The sequence below is a fragment of the Amblyomma mixtum genome, chromosome 5 (genome assembly GCF_055824585.1).
Source record: "Amblyomma mixtum isolate Tamu chromosome 5, ASM5582458v1, whole genome shotgun sequence".
NCBI lineage: Eukaryota > Metazoa > Arthropoda > Arachnida > Ixodida > Ixodidae > Amblyomma > Amblyomma mixtum.
Window position 1 is genome coordinate 58,638,096 of NC_143016.1, and position 20,668 is coordinate 58,658,763.

The 20,668-nt window shown below is 43.9% G+C and overlaps 1 protein-coding gene across 4 annotated transcripts; it reads right to left on the reverse strand.

The window, feature by feature from the left end:
- Positions 1–1,241: 1,241 nt before the first annotated feature.
- Positions 1,242–20,270, reverse strand: ORMDL (sphingolipid biosynthesis regulator orosomucoid 1-like). 4 transcript variants are annotated; one of them, XM_089544609.1, is made up of 5 exons: positions 16,691–17,063; positions 15,615–15,703; positions 13,100–13,277; positions 6,471–6,622; positions 1,242–1,856 (listed from the first exon to the last, which is right to left on the reverse strand). In XM_089544609.1, exons 3-5 carry the CDS (start codon positions 13,265–13,267, stop codon positions 1,721–1,723), a joined length of 456 nt encoding a protein of 151 aa, XP_089400735.1. In that variant the 5' UTR covers positions 13,268–13,277; positions 15,615–15,703; positions 16,691–17,063; the 3' UTR covers positions 1,242–1,720. The 4 variants fall into 4 exon arrangements, with proteins under 4 accessions (XP_089400735.1, XP_089400738.1, XP_089400736.1 ...); XM_089544612.1 differs by lacking the exons at positions 15,615–15,703; positions 16,691–17,063 and adding an exon at positions 20,247–20,270; XM_089544610.1 differs by lacking the exon at positions 15,615–15,703 and having other exon boundaries at positions 16,873–17,063.
- Positions 20,271–20,668: the final 398 nt, after the last annotated feature.

A 20,668-nucleotide genomic window follows, 5' to 3' on the forward strand; every position in this document is an offset into this window, starting at 1 on the left:
TAATAAGAAACAATTAGGTTGTCAGTAAGGCAGCGCCATAAGTAGGGCATTCATTATAGCGTTGGCCAGTTCAAAAGCGCCGTCCACTGTGGCTTCGATACGAAACAAGTTAGGCCTAGCGACGACTAGGGAGTACAGAGCGCCGTCGTCCGCCGCGCTCGCGGGCGGCACCATTGCGGTAAGCTAGCGGAATCTGGTGCTGCGAGCGTTCCAAATTTGTCGCCAACTTTAACGATGCGGCAGGGACCGGACATTCTTCGGCGTAACGGCGGTAAAATGCATAGCTTGAGCGCCGCGGGACGTTGCTGTTGTACGCTAGCGGTTGCTGCGCCATCGGACGAGATCGAAGGTGCATAAAAGCGCCGTCGCGCACCACTATACACACTGCCTATTTTGATGCGTTGCTGTTGGAACGTGATTTAGTGCGAAGAAAGTACGTCCTTGAAGCGGGCCAGCTCGCGCGCTTTTCGCACTCTTTATCTTCTCGGTTAACGATCGGACTGCGTCTAGCGCCGTAACTGCGGGTAGCGCGCCCGAGTGACAAGGATAGTCTGACCTGCAACTTGTTTGCGTTTTCGGGGCTCAAAATTTTTTGTTAAAAATTTACCCCGCGTAATGATCGCACCCCTAAATTTGCGTCAGTTTTTTGGAAAAAAAAGTGCGATCATTATGCGAGTAAATACGGTATATGTAAACAAAAAACTTACACACCTATTACCACAAAGCTTAGGAGATCAGATTCTAGTGGCTACTTCAGCAGCATTTTATGGCAGAACTCATGGGAACCATGGGCTTTGTCACTTTTTTCATCAGGTCAGCCTTTATCGAGCTGAATTTGCTTGAGTTCAGTATTTTGATTCAGCATCAGCAGATTGCACCACGTGCACCTGCTCTTGGGTGCATCACATATAACTATAGTTAATAATATACAAATTTTTACAAGCCGTAGAAAACTGTGGGGATGGCTCTGAGAACTGCAGTGGAGTCGCCCAGCTGAGATTACAAATTTTTACAAGCCTAAGCAAACCGAAGGAGTGGTTATAAGAAATGCAGTAGAAGGTCAGCAAGCTGAGGTTGGTTGACAGGCACCAAAAACTCAGAGCATACTATCTGCATTTCAGAATTGACCTGCAATCTTGTGCACAACAGCAGAACGTTGTAGCCACTGAGACACTGCGGCGGGAATGGCATACCAAACCATTAGACCGTAGCAAATGTACAAGGCAGTTTGCACTACAGAATGTGAGATGAGAGAGTTTATTAAATAATAAAGGCACTTTGTATCACAAATACCAGAGTACTCCAACTAGACATAGAAGCAATTTGTATCAAGTACATCTACAGCTGTGATTTTGTCGAGTACCATAACAACAGAAAAACTGCACAAAAATATCAATGACAAGAAGGAGCAAATTGCGCTATAGCTGAAAAACAGCAAATGCTTTTATCTACAAATAAAATCTATGACTACCGTTTCATTTCGTAACAAAACAGTAACAAGAATGTTTTTCAGCATAATATCGACATCATTGCATTGATTGTATGGCAGCACGGGACACAAAAGTTAGGTGCTTTATTAAAAGAAAAGTATCAGTATCGCCGCTGCCTTAATGACATCAATGGGAACTAAAATAGAGCGATACTGCAGAACATAGCTCTACATCCAAAACATTATGTAAATACTGCGGCTACAACACACAGCCCCATCCATGCCTGGCCCTCAATACTTGTTGATGCCAAAGAGTCGAACCTTGTGAAACTGTGGCAACTTGGGAATGAGCACGAACAACAGGGAACAGAAGTTTATGGCAAAGTGGACAGAGTCATATTTGGTGTAGAAGCTTGTGAGAAAGAATCTGAAAAATATTTAAAAAAAAAACAAGAATAAGATAAGGCAGGAATTACACATACATTGTGAGAGAAGCCAACAGCCACAGAAACCAAAGACGGAGGGGATTTTTAATTAATTTATTTATTTTGTGGTGTTGTTCGATTTAGAATATTACTGAATATGTTATCGCTTAAAGCTAATTGATTAGAAAAGCAGAAGAAAAAACAACCATATGCCGCCGGTGGGATCCGAACCCATGACCTCCGAATTACGCGTCCGGTGCTCTCTGCGATTCTGCATTCGGTGCTTCTGTGGCTGTTGGCTTCTCTCATATTTATAACGAGCCCCTCAATTCCCTTCCCTTGTTTGCTTACATACATTGTGAGACGCGTATGAGCCTGATAAGGCAGGAATTCGCACGCACTGTGAGACACGTATGAGCTTATCCACAGTCCAAAGCTTTATCAGACAATATATACAATTCTGACCTTAGGAAATGCAAATAGACCACAGTGATGTGCAGCTACAGGCTTCTCCTTCAGAATTTCTGCAGGCCTGAGACTTTCAGCAGCGGCGGCGAAGTTAACCCTTTGCGGCACAGTGTCTCTGTACGTGCATGCAACTTTTCAAAGGTTTTTTCGAAGCATCTAAAGCTGGTTTCATGAAGTCAGTGACACCGACTACATCTGAAATTCTTCCTGGACAGAATGTCAGGGCCATTCCGTGTCTAGAAAAAAAAAGGATAGCTTTTCCAAACCAAGAAATAGAGATGGATGTTGTGAAGTTCTATGGTGAGCCTATGAAGTGCTGTTTGGTGTTGTAACTTCTTTCTTCTCTGACCCAGAAGAATATATACTAAAAGACAGTGTAGGCCAGTTTTTATTCCTGAAACAGCTTCGAATGATAAGAAAATTAAGGAGTTGGGCATAAATGTATTTGATAGAAGAATAAGGCTCCAAATCTGTGAGCATGGAAGCGTGCGATATACGTGAATTCGTAATGTTTTTGAGCCATTCATGTTTTTTTGTGAAATATAGGGGGCTTTAAATTACACACACAAATTTTCAGATAGTAGGACATGACGCATGTCTGAAAGGGTTAAATCTATAGCCCCTGCGCATGGATGGTAGTTAGGGGCACATTTATCAGTGGATGGGCATGCTTGCTAGGGAGTGTTTCAAAACCACCACCCAATTATCCTTAAGGCAAATGTCACTGATGGCCATCCCTGTGACGTGGAATGCAGCACGGTGCATAAGATACCCCAATATGGGAACCTCTATGTGCTTATGCATGACGGTGCTAGCTGTTTAAGACTGCCGTTGCCAGCGTCATGTATACAGGAATTTTTGCCAATTATGTTCACCTGTGTCATCAAAAATCAGAGCCACCATTTTCTGAAGTGATGGATGCAATGTAGCCCCCACTGAAAAGACTTGAGGGGACACTTGAGCTCCGTGTTAAGGGTATGATGCGATAGCGTTAATGGGTACCTCCAGTAACCTGGGGTGCTCTTTGCATATCACTCCACAGCCATGGACACTGTTCTTTCTTCCACCATTACATAACAATTAACCAACCCTTAGCATTAGAGATCCCTCCTCTTCAAGCACTCCTTCCATGTCACCTAGATTGTGCCTACATGCCCATATGTACCGAATCGGTCATTCTTTACTTCACATTCCCAGATCATGGGGAGTCCTCATACCACTAATGGCGCAGTGGTGCAGCTACTGAGCGATGCGTCATTGCCCCGGCACGTGGCTGTTTCAAACAAAGTAACTGGCAGGGTTTGTGAGACCCAAGTTCCTCTTCCCCAGCAACCTCTCGCGACCAATCATTAATTTAACTGCCACCTGTCACAATTTGGTTTGCTCACAATTCGGCGGGCAGGTTACTACATGCCACGGCAGGAGGGTTGTGATGACATCACAAGGTCACGTGACCTAGGCGTCAGGTGCGGCACCTGCTTTCCTCGGCTCGCCAATGCCAATGTCAGGTTTCCCACTGAAAGAGGACCCTTAACCCTAACGCAATAACGCGTGTTAATAAAATAAAAGTGGCATTCCCGCTTGAAAAGAAGAGAGGGTGGCTAAAGACTATTTTACACACCTATTTACGAAAGACTATTATGAGAAGTAACACATTGACATGGGCTAGTTGGTAGGTGTGTGGTACGAAGGAAATGGTACAAGTAGACCACAAGAAAAACAGAACCACAGGATGAGCGTCAACTGATATAACCGATTCCATCAAAATAAAAAAATGCCAGCATATACGGACACTAAAGCGCAAAACAACATGAACTTCACACCACAGAGCATGCAAGAAAAGCAAGCAAAACAACTACATCCTTTTCAACAACCTAACCACAAGATTTGAGCAAATCAGGATAAGGATGACTCATAAAAATTTCCTCTTTAGGCAATACAAAGTGCTGTCACAAGCTCGTGGGTTGCCTGGCAATGATGGGCACTGCGCTAGTACATTTAAAACAATGGAGTAATACTACACGTTGCAATGCATAACCTGGTTTGAACATACTCTGTCCTTCAATGATGAATTTTCCCTCCAAGAAATATTTATGTATAGTCATTTTCCATGTCCATAGGACAGGAAGAAAGACAAACCACCCCATCTTGGAATGTCAAAGCACATGCTTAACATTAAACATACTCCTGTGACCATCTTTTATTCCTTCTAACTTCCTGCTAATGACAGGACACAATCTGCCAAGTTAATTAAGAGCACAAAAACAATAACAGTGATTCCAAACTTCCCACCCAGCTTCTTACACTAGTGTGATAACAAATACACATAAGGTGTTAACAAAACATTTGAAGTTTTCATTGCTTTCCTGTAAGGTAAAGTTATCCAAGTCTGTTTCTTGCTTTTTCAGAAGTCTGAGCTAGTCCTGTGGTTCTCTTCTTGTGGCCCATTTGTTCACACCATTGCCTTCACAGTCAAGTTTGCACCATTGCATCAAGGAGTCAGCAACAAATTGCTGTCTTCAGTAGACGCTGAACACACAGCAGAGGCTCACACATAGAAAATACTTTTTGCTATTGCCATACGCTTTTTGTCTTACATGTGTGGCAAAAGCTCTCTGTAAGCTCAGTATGCCAGCAAAATGCTGCTGTTTATTTGATTAATTTAATTAACATTAAATTCCCCAAAACTTACTTTGTAAAGAAGGGAATGCCTAATAAAGCACAAGCTCTGTTTCATGCGCTGTTTTCAGCACATGGATTGTGCCTTGAGAGTGCTGCGATACCTTCAACAAGTTATAGTTATTAAATAGCTGGCAATTGTCACTGCTGCGATACAAAGGGGAGCTTACAAATGATCAGTCTAGTTAAAAAGTGCCAGGAGCAAGACAGGTGCTCCTGCCTAGTTCCTGTTAGCTTGCGAGTTAATGCTACGCAAACCATACATATAAGAGCCATGAGTTGTGACATCACAACAGCCTTCGTCCCCCTCCACGCGAAGGGCCTCGTAGCATAACAATGATTGCAGGTCAATTCATGCGACCGAATAACACTCGAGCCACACAGATGCACTGAAACATTTCAGCTTCATGCCAGTTGGGACCTTGAATGGCATTCAGACAAATATATTCCATTACAATTTCCAAAGGCAGTGAAAACCCCAATTAGTCAAGTGTCACGTTGCAGTGGCGCTGTGCCAAAGTACCTTGAAATCCTACAGCTACACTTTGCAACACAACCACTGCAAACAAAATTTAAAAGTGATTGCCAGGATAATTAAGCACTTTTCTAATTTTTTTCTAAACGAAAGTCATATCTGAAAGTCATGCTATGAGCTGAAGTGTCCTTTTGTCATGCCACATTGTCAAAGCACTCAGTGCATTTGCTGCACCTCTACAGTTTTGCAAATATGATTGACTGTTTTTACGGTGTCTGCTAGGTGGCTGTTATTTCGCAGATTGACTCCATGATAGAAATGGCCAAAGCTACAGCTGAACAGACTGACAAACAGCTGCATTTCCTGAGCCACATGAACACTGGAGCTAACACATTCTGCAGCCACATTGGCCAAAATAACTAGTTAGAACTATACTGCATGTAATCTGTGTTACGAATACTTACAGTATCATATTCACTAGTATTTTATATTTTTCAAATTATGACACGAAGATGCTGTGCACAGGGGTACACGTGTATGCATCCATAGACACCTGAAAGTCCTTGATGCCTTCCCAATGTTCCATCCCACTCAAATGACACTTCAAACATGCCACCAAGCACAAGACTAGGAATTGCCAGATTGCATTCGTTTTGAAGGAATTAGAAACACTCACGCAGTATAGGTAGAAAGCAAGCTCATCCATGTTTACAGAGGCTTCTTAAGGTGGTAGTCCATTATGATGGCATGCATCTATTCTTTGCAATGTGTAAACATGATTTTCACACAGAGGTCAAGGCATGTGTGCATTGAGTATTGATTCATTAGTGCAGTCACAATTGCAATTGAGGCAGTGAACTTTTGAACACCAACATATTCAATGCAGTTAATCCAAAGTGGTTCATGTCACACTGGAAATAAACAATGAGCATGAAACTCTTTATGTTGACCACACAATTTACAGTGGAACAACCAAATGAACATATGCACTTACAGAAAAACAGGAACCACAGTAAGGAACTTTCTCGTGGCTGTAAACTGCATTTCATCATCAATCTGCTCCCACTGTGTCAGGTATCGAGACTTGCCCTGGTCCGCCGACTCCCAGGGGACACCTTTGAGGGTGTGAAGGAAGAAGAACATTGCCTGCAAAGGAAAGCAAAAATAAACAAGAGCTTAAGAGCACATGCCACGCAGGGAGGCTGCGGCAATTATTAGAAAGGCTTTAAAATCGACTAACGAGCTTGTCATTTCTGTACCGCAACTGGAGAGCTGAGCCTCTCAAAATTACTTCCCAGTTTATCCAGTCTAGAGGCCTGTTTCTTCAGCCAAGGAACTCTCAAATGAACAAAGTGATTTGTATCTTGCGGAACATCAGTTGAAGTTGAGATGTCAAGCTTGACACCATGTGCCATAATTTGCACAGGGGTTTTTGAAGGCACCTTCGTAGTCGCCTCCACTTTTACGAATTAGTGCAATGCAGTCTACAAGTCACGCATCGGGCTAAAAAATGCTACCCTAAGCCACAAAGTAGCTTGCGTTATTTGAACACAGGTGTTATTTCTCACAAGCTACGAGCTACAGCTTTCTTGTTGCAAAAACACCATCACTAATACTGAAAAAAAAAAAAAAGAGCATATCCTCCTGAGACCCGTGTATGGCAATTTGTCCAATATATTGGACATTAGCTTTTAAGCCAGTACTCCCGCGCCGAAAGATTCATCTTCATAAAACCCACTTGTCCAATACATTGGACAACTAGTGGCGCCATCTGTGCACGTTTTTTGAAATTAAACTGCTCACTTTCCCGCCAAAACAATTCGAAAACGGCGGCGTTCAGCGGCGCGGCGTTCTATGGCATCTGCCGGAGAAGTAAGAGTTGTTTCTGCGATTTTACCTACTTTGAATGCGTAGATCTTGTTGGATGTCAACAAAAATAGAACAGAAAACATGTAGATATCATAATTATAACTCTACGTGACCTAACTTTTCTGTGCTTTCAATCTGATTTCACGTGTCCAATACGTTGGACGCTGGGACTCAGCCCGGTTATTTTGACCGCGCTTTTGAGATGGCTTTCGCAATAACTGTAAACGAATACTGCTGGTATTTAACGGCTGGGGACAAAATAACGTCTTTTTTGTTGTAGGAGACAGGCCTCGCGTTCCTGATGAGACGGCCGAAGCAGTTTTACAAAGAATTGCACAAGCCAACACATCAGTTGGTTGGTTTAGTTGGTTTATGGGGTTTAACGTCCCAAAGCAACTAAGGCTATGAGAGACGCCGTAGTGAAGGGCTCCGGAAATGTCGACCACCTGGGGTTCTTTAACGTGCACTAGACATCGCACAGTACACGGGCCTCTAGAATTTCTCCTCCAAAGAAATTCCAGCCGCCGCGGCCGGGATCGAACCCGCGTCTTTTGGGTCAGCAGCCGAGCACCTTAACCACTGAGCCACCGCGGCAGCCTCCAACACATCAGACATTGACCTATCGGACAGCGACGACGACACTATTGCCGATCCAAAAACAGCAAGAAATCCAAGAAACGTCAAAAAGCAAGAAGCATCAAGGAAAAAAAACAAGAAACAGAGAGTGACAGTGAAGTTGAGTGGAGCCCACCGTCAAAGCAAGCTCGACGAGGAGAGACCAACAAAAGTGCCTACCACTTCCCAAGGCTGTCTGGCGCAGCTAACGCTGCGCGCGGCAGGTTTGAGGGGTGCACCATGAAAACAAAGTTTTTTTGCAGAAAATGTCAGCAGTTCTGCATAACAAAAGACAGAAGATGCTTCGAAAAGGCACACAGCAAGTGAGCACAGTGAAACTTTTTTATTCAGTTGACGTATATTTTGCTACTTTGACTTTTGTCATAATAAATTATTTTTTTCGCACAACTTTCACAGCTTTATCTGAAGTATTTTGTGGCACGCCCACTGGTTGGGAATATACGGCTTGAGTCCTAGTGTCCAATATATTGGACATCGTGCTGAGCTGAAACTATTAGTTCTGTTGAGAAAATATCTCTCACTTTTCACCTTTGTACTCCTACCAGCTTATTCTGAAACCCTACAAAGTTTTTGTGCACTCAAATTCACTTCGGGTCTCAGGAGGATATAATGAGCCGCCAGATCGAGTCATTGTATAAACTGTTTTCTAGCCTAAAAAAGGCTCTGTTCTTGATAAAACATACCCATTTGACATCCTAAAAATCTAACCTATCCAGCTCTGCTATTTGAAAGCAACGCTGGTCTTGCTTCATGTTGGAGTTTAATGACCCTTACTTGAACAGTACAAAACATTGCAACAAACAACTTGCAAATACAAATGGCTACGCAAATGGCAAAGAAATCAAAGGCTATGTATTAGCAATGTACTGTTGGGAGCAAAAGTGGTCATACCATGCGCTGTTGCAAGGCTCACTTCTTTTGCAACTCCTTTCAGCTTTTTCATCAAACAGGACTGCTCCAGATCGAAATGAGCAAAACTGATGTCCTTCTAGATAGAAACGATAGCCCCTTAGCTTCTCTCAAACAGCAGACGTTGCCCAAAAGTGGGGCAGCAATACAGCCAAACTGAAGCTTAAGTGCTATACATCAGTTTTGCTCCTGGCAGTACAAGTGTACATTCAGTCCTGTGATGAGATTACGCAATCCATTCTTTCAGTTACACTCAACAGCATGATGAGATGAGGCGCACATGTCCAACGACGGTAACAGCTCGAGCAAAACTGAACAGCACAAGTGGTAGCAAGAATAGAGAGGAAGCCAACGTAAAACATGCCAAAACCAGGTGTGTTGCTAAGGCCAGTACCACAACATTCCTGATATCTTAGTCCATAGCCAAGTAGTTAGCATCATCATCATCCTCCTTAATCTGACCATGCCTACTGCAGGACAAAGGCTTCTCCATATGTAGAGTCTGAAATACACAAGCTTTGCATCTATATTTGCCAAGACAACTATGCTTACTTTGGGTATGGTGCCATGCAAAACACAGGAGCTTGCAAGAATGAACCAATTTAGCAACAAAGCAGCAAAATGGATGAGTTCATATGGCTCCACAGTTAAGCTGCATGAAAGACACAGAAATCCCAAAAGGAGAGAAAACAGGCAATATGTTTTTTGCACTGTTTTTATGTACAGCTTTTCAATGCACTTTTGCGGTGCAGAAACTATGAGAAGCATTTAAAGCTTCCAAGTATACATTTCATCACTCAAATGCTCAGTAGATAAACACAGCGGCTTTCACACGCTAGACATGAATACTAAAAGGAAATGCGAGTCTCAACCTCAGAGGTTGGAATGATCACGAGTGTTCGAATTTGGTTTTATGGAAGGAAGCAGCTTTTACACATTTTGTAGCCAGAGCCCGATGCTGAGAAAGCGTCAGTCATCATCAGCCTAACTACGTCCACTGCAGAACAAACGCCTCTCTTATCTCCCGGCAGTTAACCTCGACATTGCTCAACTTCATATATTCTGACAATTCAATCATCCCTGGACTTGTTTTGACTGCGGCCTTTTTACATGGTAAGTGAAGAGTTTTTAGAATTCGACGAGCTTAAAGTGATTGAATAAGTGGAACTAGCAGGTAAAGAATTCAAAGCGTCTCTGTATCAGCACCTGAAACGGTGATATAACTGCTCAATAAAGCCGTAACAACATTCAGGCTTCTCTGCCGCATACAGTGTCAGGTAGGGGCCATTTGGTGATGTCATATAAGGCGGTGGTACATTTCCAACGCAGAAGCGCTTGCTTGACGGAAGGAAACTAACGCCACTGAAGGTAAAGCCTGCGGAGCGCTGTTCGGAGGCATCCAATGACAACGGCAGGGTGTGAGCAAAGGCAGCCGAAATCTGAAGACTCACAATCGGTGCCCTTATCAACAACCTCCATACTTCGCCGATGTTGTGAGGAGAAGCCTGAACATTGTCGCAGCTTTAATCGGCGATTATGTCACTGTTTTAAATGCAAGCACACAAAAAAAACTTTTCACGCTTTGCCTACAAGCTTCGTACATTCTTATCCTTGAACCTCGCTGAATTCTCAAAAAAGTCCAGCTTCCCTTTTAACGGCAAGAGCAAATACACACAGAGGTGACTAACTCTGGATGGGTTTGGCTCTCAACGCACATGCATTAAAATTTTGACTACAACCAAGGCAAGAAAAAAAACCAGAGACAAAAGGTAAGTGCATTCACTAGTGTACATCCAGACCTGAGCTTCATGAGCATAGCTGTGTCAATCAGAGCCAAGCAGGAGTGTGATAAAGCATTCTGAGCATGGGAAATGTAACCAGTCCTGTATTCTACAGGAGGCACTGGATGCACGAAAGACCTGCAAACATTATGCTGAGACCCTGAGGCCCAACATGAAATGCAGAGAATGGCTGGTGAGAAACAAACAGAACTGCAGACATGAAAGGCAGCAACCAAAGAAAATGCACAGGGCCAGTAGCACTGAGTGTAAAAGTATTGTAGTAGCCACCAAGTGTTGCTGAATACTTTGACAACCTCGCACAACTACGCGCCCTCTGGTGAAGTCCATGAAGTGGAACCAGAACTAAGGACGGCGCAATATGATTGGAGCAGTTAACAGAGACATGGCACCGCATGTGCCGCAGCACATGAATGCAAGTCCAACTTGGCTGAGCCCTAGATACAAGAATCACTCGTGGTAGCAATGCATCATAACAGGAGGTTGCATCAAACAATACCTGCATTCCTTTGATTCAGTACGAGCCTACTAAAAGAAGAAAAATTTGTAAGATTTACTTTCTGTATTACGTGTCCAACTAGAATCGCTGGCATGAAAGATTTTCTTATGCACGAAATGTAACCAACAACTCATTTGCTACATGCAGCCTTGAGCTACAAATGCTCAATTTCCATTTGTATAAATGGTGATTGAGACATTTTGCCTGTTCTGCCCCCTTGGCAACTGCTTGTTTCGATCCTGAACAACACAACCCTGAAAATTAATTTGTGCACTTTAAACATGTTTATATGTGTGACAGCAAACATAACAAATAGCAAATGCTTACAAATTACCGCCAAGACTTGAATTTTATACCTACTTTTTCCCCATACGCATGCCATGGCTGAGTACTTATAATGGCTTTGAATGTAGCAAAGGGTAGCAGCCGCAATTGCAAGAAACGTGCCAGTTTACAATACCGAAATGGTAAGTTATTCTGCAATGCTTGAATACGGCAAGACTGACATTAACCAGGTAATTACTTTCTCGAATGAAGGCCAATGTACACAATTGTACAAGTTTTTAAATAATTGAAAACTGCAAGCCTCTTTTCTTGTAAGCAACAATATCAATATCAATCTACAAAATATGTCTCATGCAGCTGTGGATACCACCACAGATCATATGAATACCTACCACCACCCTTTCAAATATTTTTTTTCTATCACTACGTGTAGTGAACATTACTACTGAACCTCATCCTGGTTGCTTATAACTCCAACTTACAACTTGCAACTTCTCTGAAATTACGAACTTTACTGACATTTGTTTGACCCAAGTTAAAGTACATATGACCCATCAGGGACCTTAAAGAATCTGATCTCTCAAAACAGTGAAATCAGTCCAGTATTGCCCAGCCCAACTTATTTAAATAGATTACACCTATATTGCCAGGACCTCAGAATATAAACACCAAGCATGTCTCCCAAATCTTGTACCATGACATGCCTCAACACAGCCCTTCTCAAAATTTTATCACTGGCCACTTATTTACACTTGCTCCTCACTACGAGTCCAACCAGAAAAGCCATTACGAAGCTGTATACCCTCCCCACGCAATGGCTACCATACATATCTGCTCTTAAAGGTGCACTGAAGAGGAATCTGAACTAGTCTTTTTGCCGCGGGGACTCAATCTACACGTTCCAAGTATTCTTAGAAACCTCGATTTATTGCCCTGTGTGGCTAGTTTCCCTAATTAAATCAAATTAACGTCCGGCTCCCGCCTTTTTTTTTTTAATTCTGCCTCGTACGGTGGGCGGAGTCGACCGACGCGGGGAGTGCCTTTCAGCCAGCTCCGTGGAGGCTTTGCTTTCGCTTCGTTTTGTTTTTTACGTTTCCGTGAATAAATAGTTTCATTTGCAGATAATATAACCACAAAATAAGGCCGCAGAAGTAAAAATACGCGCGGACTATTTGCTTCTACGGACTACTACGTATTACTCCGCCACTGGACTGGGTGAAAGGCACTCCCCGCGTCGGTCGACTCCGCCCATCGTACGAGGCTGAATTAAAAAAATAAAGGCGGGAGCCGGACGTTAATTCGATTTAATTAGGGAAATCGGCCACACCGGGCAATAAGTCGCAGTTTCTAAGAATGCTAGGAACGTGTAGATCGAGTTCCCGCGGCAAAAAGACGAGTTCAGATTCCTCTTCAGTGCACCTTTAATTCCAACCACACGGGAGTAAACAGTATGCCATTGATTTTGTACACCACTCCAGTACACTTTATTTCAAGCCTGCTGTCAAATATCATACACTGCAGCTGGTGGTGGTATGAATACATGAGCAAACGAAAATGTATGCTTTTGCACATCTACTCCATGCCACCATGAACTAGGCAGGCACAAGAGGATGTATGGGGACAGACCACATTGTGCACAAGATTTGTGAGACTCCAGGCCCAGGCAACGCTGAGGAAAGGAAAGCTGAGGATCAGCAGATGCAGCAGCAGGATGCCGAGGCAATAAGTGAGCCAGATGCCACGGCTGTTTAGCCAGGATCCATTGGGGTTCACTGCGGCACTACCATCCAACATGGCGAACTCTCTGCACAAGAAGACAAAAAGTCACCATTGTAACTGGTTGGTATTCTAGTGGGTGAAACATAATATAGGGTACACAGTGCGGCAGGGACAAGACATAAAAATGGACACGTGACCAGCGTCCTCCTGTATCCCGATCTTGAGTCTTGTTCCCCTCACGCTGTGTTCCGCTTAAGCCACTCTCAAGGTTAGGCTACTTGTAAACATAAACACCCCCGAAAGCAGAATTGACAGCCGTCGCCGTAGCTCAGAGGTAGAGCACCGGACGCGTAATTCGGAGGTCGTGGGTTCGGATCCCACCGGCGGCATGTGGTTGTTTTTTCTTCTGCTTTTCTAATAAAAATTAGCTTTAAGCGATAACATATTCAGTAATATTCTAAATTGATCAGCACCACAAAATAAATAAATAAATTTAAAAAAAAATTCCTCTGTGCCCCTTGGTTTCTGTGGCTGTTGGCCTCTGTCACATATACAGGGTGTTTCACGTAACTTGAACCAAGGATTTAAAAGAAGCGGTAAACCGCAGCCCGCTGAAACCAACGATGCATTGTTTGCCATCATATGGCGCTCCTCAGAATATTTTTTTTATTGCGCTTAATTAGTTAATTGACTAAGATGAATTATTCAAATTTTCAAATATTCATTTTAGTGCCAAGATCGTTACGTTAGGTTGTACAGCAGGTTTTAAAACAACCGATCCAGTTTATTGTAGCATCGTATCTCCTACAAGGTCCTTTTTTCCGGCATCTAAAGAAAGCCCTTGAAATATGAAAAAATACCACGTGACTACGCTCATGCTCTACCAAATTGCAGCGCTCTCAACGGCGTTTTGAGCAAACTGAGCGTGCCCGCTGATCGTGGCAAAGTGAACGGCCGCCGTGCCGCTGCTGAAAGTGATGACGCACTGTCAAGCACTGTCAAGCAATAAAAAATATTCTGAGGAGCACCACATGATGGAAAACAATGCATCATTGGTTTCAGTGGGCTGCGGTTAACCACTTTTTTTAAATCTTTGGTTCAAGTCATGTGAAACATCCTGTATGGTTTACACATGCTGATTCTGTCCTCCCCCATTGCCATTCATTTTTATTCAGCAGGCTTCATGGCACACAATTTAACTAGGATGTAAGAAGAGCAGTTAAATTCTACACCATTTTTTCAGGTGCTGTACACAAAGATTTCAATAGATGTTAAAAACTCCAAGGGTAAAAAATAATCTGGAGCTCTTTATTATGGTAGGCCTGTCAGTGTCACTCCAGCCTATAAAAACTCACTAACTCATAACCCTTTACAATACATTGCTGTTATACTTAACTCCAATTAACCCGGTTGTTGGAACATCTTAGCTCATCCTGACATTACTTGCCAGAGCAAAATTTAATCTGAAATTAGCCATCCAGGTTCAAAACCCACACAAATTGTCACAAGACTAACCATGCTAAGCCAAATTTCACAGTTACTGTTCGCAACCGAAATAAGCTACTAAAATTTGTAAACACTCTCTGTTAAGGCACTACTTTACCTCTGAAGATTCAACAGAAGTAAAAGTAATGCAATTCAGCTTCTAACAAATGACTATTCTACAGTTTGACATTAGTCCTGAAAGGAATTAACATCACTGCTTACTATTAAACAGTCACAATCCCAATACTGAACGGCTCACAAAGCTCACAGCAATTTTTCTTTAGCAGCCTGCTTGATGCTGACCAAACAACCACATCGCATTTTTAGCACTTGACCCAGCAGCTTGAACTCGCATTGTTTGCCTTTTCCTGTTTAAGCAAATTCCACTACTTTCCTGAATAAGTTTAAGTTTCTATGGTCTAGCTGCACCAGTAGAACAATCACAGAATAAAGCAAGTTTACATTGAATTCTTCAGTGCCAGATATTTTAGGCAATTTGCTCCCCATTTGTGGAAATGAAGAGAAGGTCACAAGCTCATTTTAAGCTCATTTTGCACATAGAGAAAAAGTGCAAGCACACAGTTCAGCCAACAAACACATCAAAGCAACAACAACGCATGTTGATAAAGTAGGCATGCTGCCTGTCAGCAATGTTCATGCTGCATAGAAAACAGCTGTGTGGACATGCCAGGCAAGTGAAATGACAAAAATAAAAATATAGGCAACAATAAAAAGCAGACGCAGCTCTCATGGGAACTCAACCGCTGCATTTTCAGGCAGTTGGAATCCCAAACAATTACACTTGACCATTACAAGGCATCAATGGACTTGCATATTTTTTGCAGCAAGCTTACAAAAATAAGCAAGCAAGAGAACAAACAACACTGAAGCAAGTATGAAAATTACAGCTGAGGTAATGACACAGATAGCAGCTTACTTAACACCTGCACTGGTCTATGTCCTCTGCGATATGCCTGTGCCACAGCTGCAGTGCTGAGCAGTGCTTGAGATGTGCACTTACAGTACCTGGAAACATATGACATATGTGTCTAACTGTGAAGCCGCACTCAAACTATATGCTTCAAAGACAGCATTTTTGACAGCAAAATCATCAAAATAAACCAAAATTAATACTACCAACTAAATGATTTGCTCACCAATAGGGAACAAAATCGATAATCGCAGGACAAGCCCACAGTGGTAAATATTTCAGCTAAGTGAAAGTAAATGAATGTTCACAGACGCAATAATAATAACAGTAATAAGGCAGGCGGGTACAAAGCCCTCGTAACAATGAAAACACTATCTTCAGACTCGACCACAAAAAAAAAAAAAAGAAATGAGGCGCAAGTTTGCGCTCTTTGCCACTGCTGGGCATTGCTATGTCACGTTAAAATAACCAGTGCCATCAACGTCGCAAACCGTCACAGGAAGTTGCTGCGCTTGCAGACGTGTACTCGGTACTGAACAATGACATACACCCGCCTCGCGCTTGCATGCGCTTGGAAGGAATTTCAGCTCCCGATGCTATATCAGGAGCGCGTTCTGTTATGAGAAATCGCCGAGGCAGCTGCGGCGCCGGACTGATAAGATACGCAGTGGTAAACAAGACTATTGCGTCCTCTGAGCCGCGATTTGGAGTTTCCGCCACAGGGGCGGTGCACAGATGTTTCCTTCGGTCGCTGTGATGGCTCGAAATAATAAGTAAAGGGTAAATGAAAATGGGTGATGTTGCAAAACTCCAGAATTACGGTAGCAAACAAGCTGCCAGAATATGTATTGAAGATTCTCATTACGTGAAGGCGCGAGTCCCAAACCTAGATGAATGTCATTAGCTTTGGCGCTAATAAGACGTGCATCTTCGTTACATAAGTTTCAACATTGCTCTTCCTGACGGCTGCGGCGCGTCCACCAACCAAGAAACCAAGAAATGGACGAACTCTTGCGTCGCAACAGAATTGCGTACGGGCCGATGCAGACCGATCCCACTAATTGTGCAATGAGGATACGCACCAATGTAAAGTATGAGTCACTTCCAAGAACGGCGACTGTTGGCGGTCTATTGTGTCCTGTTCTGCGTCCTCGAACACAGTATCGACGCTGCCGAACACGGAGGCACCTTACCAAGCGACCGAACTGAACTGGCACGCAATCGCACGAGGAAAAAATACGTCGAAGAGGAAATGCTTTGGCACCTTTAGCGGCTTGCGCACGTACGCGCTTCGAGACATTTAGCGCTTCGAGCGCCTCTTCGAGACCGCGTCGGAAGCCGGACGGATGCGCGGCCAGTGCAAACCCCTTGCACCACGTGACCTTTCTTTTTTTGCGTAACACACAGCTGCTGCACCATGGAGCCGGAGGTAAACCGCAGGCGTGAAGTCTTCTACGCCATACACACAACAAATGCGACCTCTGCGTCATCTGTCGACGAAAAGCAATCTTAAAGCACTACAGCTCAAAAAAAGGCTACTAGAGGGCAGCACACACCTACAAAGCGGACGAAGTGCAGTTTTTTGTGTGTGTGTGTGTGCGTGAGATGCAGCCACTGATCAGTGGATGCAGCAGACGCATCAAATTTTGATTCGGCGCGTACTGCTAGACGAGGGCACGGCTTAGGCGGGCAGCGAGTTTCTGGATTAAGGACTTCTGCCTGGAAGACAGTCGAACTATCAATACTTCAGTACTGTTTACTATCTTTCCCTATTCTGCCATTTGTATGCATTCTTGTCCTTCATGATGAAAAAAACAATAGCGTGAAGCGAACACGACAGACGACCAGGACGCCGCACATCTCGCAACTGAAGTTTATGGCTGAATGTACGCAATGTATGCATGTCACATTGAAAAACTTTCAACAAGCAGGCTCCCCTCGGAAACCGCAGTCGAAGTGTAAAAAGCCACACAAGCAGACGAGTTACTCATCGCTTAGGGAAGTGGGAATTAAGCGTAAAGAAAATTTTAACAATAAGGAACTTCAGAGAAACTTTTAACAGAAAGGAACTTTTTGAATAACAATGCAATGCGGAGGCGAAGAAACCAAATTCACAATCTGCCAGTGCAACTGAGGGCTGGTTGAGGTATACTGATTTGGATGGTCGCGGTGTTCTAGCAAATACAAGTGTGCACTTTTTCTTTCTTTTCCTCTTTTTCTTTACATGCGCGGCAATGCTCAGGAAGATTACCGTAACCGGTAGTTAAGCGAAGTTCGGTGTTCACCTAGCCTCGCATTTAGGCGTCTGCAGTTTGCCCTATATACATAACATATCGCTCCACATGACAACGACAGTTTGTGCGCTACACATCATGGAACAAACAGGGATGAGTGCTTTGTACGGTGCACCCACGCCTTTGTCTCCTGTCGCTAGCACCTTCCTGCCGGTTCTGAACTTCTGATCACAAACTACTCAACTTAATCGGACCGGAAAAAACCTCGGGAACGCCATAGCGACTTTGCTATCTTCCTGAGGCCATGCGCCATTCTGTGCACATACGGCACGACGCCGACCTTCTGACGATCTTGTTCAGCATTTTCAGAATGGCAACCCGTCTTAATACACCGCACCAGCTTATCACAAGTCATCAAGATTGCATGCGTCGGGTATCCAGCGTCCTTGAGCCTGTTGGCCTGCACAGATGGCGCTCTGCTGCACGGAATGAACGCAATATTTTGTGACGGCTGTCATAAGACAAGACGTCGCGATACCATTATTGACAACTTTTGAGTGTCCAGAGGCATTGTCAAGGAGAGCTTTGGCAGACCGGGTGCTTTAAGTCCAACGAGTGTAATCCTAGCGAACGGTCAACGACAAATCTAGAAATTCAAGAGTCCCTTCTTTATAGTCGTTTCAACAGTGAACTTCAGGCCTGAGCTGCTTTCTTTTAAAATCTTCAGTATGTCTGGGGTGCTTCGTTTTACTTCAGAATCCAAAAAAAAAAATCACAAGGTACTCAACGATATATATCTGCAAATTTTTCGAACTAGCCCCACCGAATTGCACTGAATGCTGCTGTCCGCCTGTGTTAGGAAAATGTTGCTCAGAACGGGTGCTACGCAAGAACCTACACACACACACGTACCAGTGCGTTGAACGAAGAAGTTTCCCTTCCACCTAGTGACTGTTGAGGACAGATGAAGGACAGATGAAAAGACAAACTTTCCATGAAGGATTCCACTGAAACACCACACCTGGCCATAAGAGAGATTTCATCATTATCACTGCTGACGCACAGCTTAACGCATGCTGCAGCTCATCATGAGGCATGGAGAAATGCAAGACTTCGACATCTACGCTAAAAACACCATGCCGTCCCGAATTCTTTGTTCACAGAAGGTCGAACTCAACAGCCGAGTTCAGGATGATGAAACTGCCCTGCACATCCAACGACGTGAGATGATTCTGCAGGTAAAGGGCAACCTCGTGCTGCCATGTATGACGATGATACAATATACCGAAACTTGAACACCAACTAAGTGAGTCTTTGAACAAAGCTTAATGCTTTTAAAGGTTTTTCGAAAGTTTCTTAATGTTAAAAGTTTCCTTACGCTGAATTCCTCCTTTCCCAAGCGATGGGTAACATGCACTGCTTGCGATGCTTTTTGCCCTTCGACTATGGCTTCCGAGCAGAGCCCCCTTGTTTCACGTTTTTCAGTGTGTCATCTATAAAAACTGCATGCGTTATTCAGTTGCTAGTTACCACTTGTCTGCGTCGTCCTGTATGTTCTTCTTAAGCTTGTTCCCTTCGCGCTATTTTTTCATCATGAATGTACACCAACTCGGCCAACTTTCGGTTTTGCTTAATCGTACCCAACAATTCTGGACAAAATCACTTTTGAACGGGAAATAGTTTATGAACTCAATTTTTGTACAAAATTGTAACGTTTCACCACGCACGTATCCAAGGGGGTTGATGCTGTTACGTCCCACGGAAATGTACTAGCCTCCCATCCGCGCGCCTGTCATCGTTCAGCGCCGCTGACACACTGATTATTTTCGCGACAGCAGCGTGGACGTTGCACGGAAATGAACGATTGTGTGTGCCATTCTGAGCTGACATGGCCAGCTCACGAATTATGACTCTGAGGGCGAACTCCCCGCTGACGAACAGTGCCCACGTGGAACGCTGACGAATGGTAAACTTGCTCATTCACTGCCCCCCACCCCTACAAAAGAGAGAAGATTTACAAAGGAAAACCAAGCAAATCCCCCTTTTTCGCCGAATAAAGCCGAAGAGATACACGGTTCAAATTAGACCCGCATCCACCCACACCCCGTCCTATCTCTAACAGCCCCCTCCAAGAGTGAGCCATAAATCCGCCCGTGCACAGAGCCTCTACAAATGGTTGCGCTTCGAATTCGTTGTGCATTTTGTTGTGACCCTTCGAAGGTTTCCAACGACCGCCCACTGGACGTTTCAATTGTGCAGTAATTCGTTACAGCCAACCAGCATGCATACAATCGCTATTTATCCAATGAGTTCATGCTACACCGAAGGAAAAACAGTAAAAAGTATATTTCGTTTTTCGGCCAAGTCATTCCAATGTGCAAAGAATCATGAACTTCACTCTTACCTTTTGTATTCGAGGATCTGCTCTGTGGCGCAACTGTGAAAGAGAAAGCGGAAAGGGACTTAACTGAAACCTTAATGTCAGTGTCGAATGTAACGCGAACAAGATAACTGGCACGCGAAAGCAAGCGTACAAAAATAGTAGCTGCTGGAGAGAAAATGTGCAAGTTCTGTTATTAAGGCATCTGCGCAGCAGTCTTCGGCCCATAGAAGTGAAAATCAAGAGTGCTAATAGTCTCCATGACACCTACAGACACCTTTAGTATACCATGTACCGTGTTGCCGTAACCGGAGTACAGTGCACTAGAATAGGGGTACCGGGAGACCGCCCACCGCCTGTGAGCATGCGATGATGCTGCAGGTGCACGCAGCTACCGAGCACCTGGCGCCATCTGGCGCCGTGAAGGCGATTTGCGCATGGGCATT